At 43.2% G+C, this 5270-nt stretch overlaps 1 protein-coding gene across 1 annotated transcript in view; it reads left to right on the top strand.

Moving 5' to 3' along the window:
- Positions 1-3656, top strand: part of LAMB4 (laminin, beta 4) — a 43440-nt gene extending 39784 nt beyond the window's left edge. The window contains exons 30-33 of the mRNA XM_009864910.1: positions 499-637; positions 888-1064; positions 2053-2206; positions 3517-3656. Of these exons, the coding sequence (XP_009863212.1) occupies positions 499-637; positions 888-1064; positions 2053-2206; positions 3517-3656 (610 nt within the window). The remainder of the gene's footprint in view (positions 1-498; positions 638-887; positions 1065-2052; positions 2207-3516) is intronic.
- The last annotated feature ends 1614 nt before the right edge of the window (positions 3657-5270 follow it).

The following is a 5270-nucleotide window of genomic DNA, read 5'->3' as shown; positions in this document are numbered from 1 at the left end:
CCCGGGCCCCCTCCAGAAGGAATGAGCCATGACCGCTCAGGCTGCAGGAGCTGACATGCTGCAAGGAGACAGCTCCCGCCAGCTCTTGGCTCCTCTGACTCTGACTCTGCTGAGTAAAAGACGCCAAAGCAGCTACTTATTTCCACATTGGACCTGGTGGAGCATTACATCTGGTTTACTGGGAGGTTTAAGCATAGATGAGAAACAAGCAGGAATTGGGGAGGGAGAAAATAGGTATACCCATGGGTCTTCCTTACTAGCAGAGTGCACCACCAGGCAGCCTGCAGCATCCAGCCTCACCTTTAATACAGCAGCTCATGTTCTCCTGCGCAAAGCTCCCCACTTAGGTTTTGCTTTGCCAGCTTATGAACCACCACTTGAATGGTTGTTGTTAGACCTGAGGGAATCTCTGCATGTGAGCATGGGTGCACCTGAAAGGTGTTCCTGCTCAGCTCTCCACACCATGATACTATACACACTTGTATTTTTCCATTTTAGCAAAGCAGCTAAAGCTCTTCTGCCTGTGGGTGAAATTAATAATGAACTAAAAAATGTTGTGAAGTCCCAAAGACACTCCAAGAACACCTTCATGAAGTTAAATGAAGAGGTACGAGGCATCAGAACACAAATCTCACAGGTATCTCCCTGTAATTATTTTAATTTATTTACTACATACATTTTAGAAAAGGCTACTTTGTAGCACAAGTTTCCTTAATGTAAACTTAAATTAAAAAAAAGCAGAATGCAGCACAGATATGACACCAATCCATAACATTTAAGGGTCTCCTCTTCTTAATTGGTTGGCATTAATTTCCCTCATTTACCACACTCTGCAAGCTGGATGGATGTTGCATGAGAAACCACAGGCTTCAATTGCTCTCTTTTAGGCTGAGAACCAAGTGAACAAGACAAATGACACACTAAATGACTTGTCAGCAAAACAGTCTGAAATGGAAGATGAAATAGCCACATTACAGGCAAAAATGCTGATGAACAAGAATCAAGCTACAAAGACAAGAGCTGGGGCAGAAGCAGCACACAAGCGAGCCCAAAATATTGAAAATGTAAGCCCTTCTGTCACACGTAAAGGGAAGAAATGTTCCCTCCATCTTTAATAGTATTTTTCTTTCAGGACTGTAATTCTGTTAACCTGCTCTCCTCAAAACTTTTACCGCTTTCCTTGTGCCATGCAGTGCGAGATGTCACAGGTTAAGAATAATTTCTTTTTTATTTTAAGGCTTCTGGCATATAACACTTCTGTTTTCTTCCATGAAAGAAAACATACACATTTCTCTGGCTACTCCACGACATTTTCCCTTGCACTGTGTATAAGACTCATAGTCACCATGGGCGCCAGTAAACAGAACAGAACAAATCACAAAACCAGATATTAAAAGACCTGAGTGGTGAAAGCAGCCTGACCACTCATCTCATGCCACTCTTCTTCAGAAGAAATTGCTGTGGGAGTTACATGGAGTTTTTGGTTGTCTATATGCTTTTCAGTAGCTCAAATTTTTGAGAATGCAGCTCAGAATTTGCTAAAATTGCAAGGAGAACCAGGCACCCACAGCGCAAGCTTGCAGGCTATAAGAAACCTAGTTGAAATCTAGACTGCAGCCTCAACAGCAACATAGATCAGTAGGGAGAAGATTAGCCAGTAAATATTATTACAGGCAAAGACATAAAAAAACCCCAGTGTTGCTACAGATAATTCATTAAATTTGAATTAAGCCTCATGGCAAAATGAAATTTACAGAGAAGCCCTATCAAGAGTAAAAAGAATGTAGGCTTTAAAAATCTTAAATTGTACTTTCTTTACATACTCACCCTCCACCCCTTTAGATTACTCCACTGGTAGTTTGTTTTAATTGATTTCTATCAGGTCTTGTAAAATGTTGTTTGATGTACACTCATTATGGGGTATTTTTTAAGATTTAAGAGAATGAGAGATTTAAAGTTTGGCTCAAAGAAGATATTCAGAAAAAGTATAAAAATCTCCTTCAGTATTAATTATGAGATGCTCTTAAACTGAGTAATGGCATTTTCTTACAGGAATTTGCTGACATTAAAAGAAAGTACACAATTCTTCAAGAAAAGCTAGAAGCCCAACGACCTCAAAAAGTAACACTAGAAAAAGTGAAGCAGCTGAAAGAAGAAGCAGAAAAACTGGCTGAAGAGACTGAAAAAAAAATTAAAAGAATAACAGGTGGTGTTCTCACTTCCATAGCAAGCGGTGAAAATGGTGACAGTCATGAATTCAACTCCTAAAAGTCCTTGCCCACAGACACTAACAGAAAAGGTTCACCTGAAGTCAGGTTTAAAACAACTTAACTAGTGAAAATCCCTGCTTGAAGCTACTCAAACAGTTTAAAAGTAGTTGAATTTATTTGGCTTATGTACTTTTTCTGACAAAAATTGGTTGCTATAAGCAGATTTTAAGACGTGTCCACACCGGGACTTGCAGTGATTTGATTCAGACAATTTAAAATCAGGACAAGCGCAAAATCTGCATAAGAAGACTTGGTTGCAAATTTAGCTGGAAGCCTTTGATTTATGCACTTTATTTGGGCATTTGGACCTTAAATCTTTCCTCTGCGTTCTGTCTCTTTACATTACCTGAGAGATGGCTGGTGTTACAGAGCTACATCAGTCCATACTTGTTCCCCTTCAGACATTATCTCTTTGCAATGGCAGAACAAACCAGGTATAAATATTGGCTGAAGCCAATGCGCCCTGGATGTGCAGGGCTGTGGACAGGAGGCAGAGGGGTTGTGGGCAGCAGAGACCGCACAGCTGTACTGGCAGCAGTCACAAAAAGGAAGAACACATCTCATGTGGCTGCACGCAAGGAATCTAATTCTGCTCGTAGGGAAGGTCTGAGCGTTCCCCCTGGGAATCCTTGGGCCTAGGATCCTGCCAGGCTCGATGCGTGAAAATACCATGTAACATCAGCAAAACTGAAGCAGAAACTTCATCTCAGGAGCAAATTACTCAGGTCAGGGTCTGAATAAGTATTCTGAGCATATATCTCGAGGAGAAGCATTACGAGCGTGCCAGTCACTCCAAATGCCCGCATGATAAGTGCGTTGGAAACAGGCAGTGAATAATGTTTTGACTCATTACCAGTATGTTTACACTGGTGTCACTTCACACCGGCAGAAAACATTCCTGTAAACGAGGGAAACCTAAGCTCATCACACCCCATTTGTCTAGGCTTTACACACATCTGTGGACACACTGAATGTTTCCATTTAAACCAACTCCTTTAAGAGCTCTGTGTCCTGACCCATCCTAGCTGCTGGACAAAAGCATATGCTGAGAAATTAATTTCTTTAAGGCTGTCACGTCTCCCTTACTATCTGTAAGCCAGATTTTCCCCTCCAGTTTCATATATAACATTCCCCATTTGAAATGGGCTTAATGTCTCTAAAACTGCTGGGAAAATAAATGCTATTAAGCCCTGGATTTTCCTTACGCAACAAATATGAGCATTGTTGCATGTCTCTCCTCTTCCAGATTTGGAGAAGAAGCTTCAGGATCTGAATCAAACCAAACAAGACAAGGCAGAGCAACTGAAACAACTAGAGGAACAAGTGATAGCCATTAAAAATGAAATTATGGAGCAGGAAAGTAAATATGCAACCTGCAAAAGTTAGGATCTGAACAGACCATCAGGTAAAACACAACTGAAGTCTCCGTGCTTAGCATCTCCTGAGCTTCCTGGCGTGGAGGGCTGTCCTCTCGAAGTACACCTGAAGGTGCCTATAGTATTTTGGCACAGTGAACAATGTAATTTTCTCTTGTGGTTTTTCTGTTTGTTTTTTTGTTTGGGGTTTTTTTTTGGTTTAGTTGAATTTATATGACAGTAGGAAATACCTTTTAATAAACCCACTGGTTAAATAATGTGGATGCAGTCTTCGAGGGAGCTCTGTAACACGCTCCCGTGCACAGCCTGGGGCTTCTCACTTCAGAGGGGCTGCACAGAATGGGTGGGGGTGATGCAGGGCTGCGAACTTGGAAAGCCATCCCTGCTGACAACCGGTGACATCCCCAGGGTACTGTCACCCCTCCAACCCCACTTCTCCACTGCGACAGAGCGGGGGAGGCACTAGGAACTCCTAATCATGTGAGGGTCCCCCCACCTTCACTGCAAATGCACCGGGATGGGCAGTAGCTCCGTGCAGTGCTGGGCCATTAGAGGTGGGTCAAGGAGCCAAGGTGCCCACTGGATGGCAGTACACAGATGCTTAATGCCGAAAACAACTTCAAAATCGTTTGTCAATGCCCATTCTGCAATGCCTATTTTTCTTAGGTTTATCACAGAATCATAGAATGGCCTAGACTGGAAGGGACCTTAGAGATCATCTAATCCAACCTCCCTGTCATGGGCAGGGACGCCTCTCAACTAGATCAGGCTACTCAAGGCTCTGTCCAACTCAGCCTGGAACACATCCAGGGAGGGAGCAGCCACAACGTCTCTGGGCAATTTATTCCAAAGTCTTACCACTCCACGATTTTCACTAATGCAACCAACAACTGGAAAATTACTCCAGTTCTTAGGTCTAATCAGCCATCTGAAGGGCCACAAATGTTGAAACCTCCAGCTCTTCTTCCACCTGCAGTAATTCACAGCGCTCAGGGTCCACTCAGCAGTTTCTCCCAGCTGTAAAGATCACAGGAATTTGATAAAACTAAATTTTAGTTTATAATTTACTTATTTTTTTGTAATATAAAGGAAAGATACCGTGGCTAAAAAATGCTACAGAATGGCTAGGGTTTTAAAAAGCCTGAAGGGAGCCGTGCCTCAGTTTCAAAGATCCCATCCTTGGTATACACACTGCTGCAGAACATTGAACATACCAACGATGGCTCTTCCTCAGCTAAAGCCAGTCTGGACTGGCTTTAAGTCCTGGCTGGACTGTCCCATGGTGAGCATCCACCACGGGCTTCATTCAGCTGGGGTGAAGAGCCCAGCACTGCTTCAGAGCTCTGATGCAGCCCAGACCACATCTGTAAAATGAGGAATGCTCTGCAGGAACACTGGGCTCATTGGCACTCAATCCTCCTCACTGCCAGCAGCACCCAAAACCCAGTCCTTATCTAAAAGCAAGCATGGTTTTGATCCAAGGGAGATAAACACTCTGTGTTTAGGAGAGCTAACGAAGCATTCGTATGCAGCAAGAGGCTTGGGTGGGAATTGCTGGCACAGATGAGATTTCAGATATTCCTCTAACTCAAACCAGCTGTGCTCCAGGGCAATGTGCAGCACG

This window comes from Apaloderma vittatum, unplaced genomic scaffold, assembly GCF_000703405.1.
Source record: "Apaloderma vittatum isolate BGI_N311 unplaced genomic scaffold, ASM70340v1 scaffold8672, whole genome shotgun sequence".
Taxonomy (NCBI): domain Eukaryota; kingdom Metazoa; phylum Chordata; class Aves; order Trogoniformes; family Trogonidae; genus Apaloderma; species Apaloderma vittatum.
This window is presented reverse-complemented; position numbering and strand designations above follow the sequence as displayed.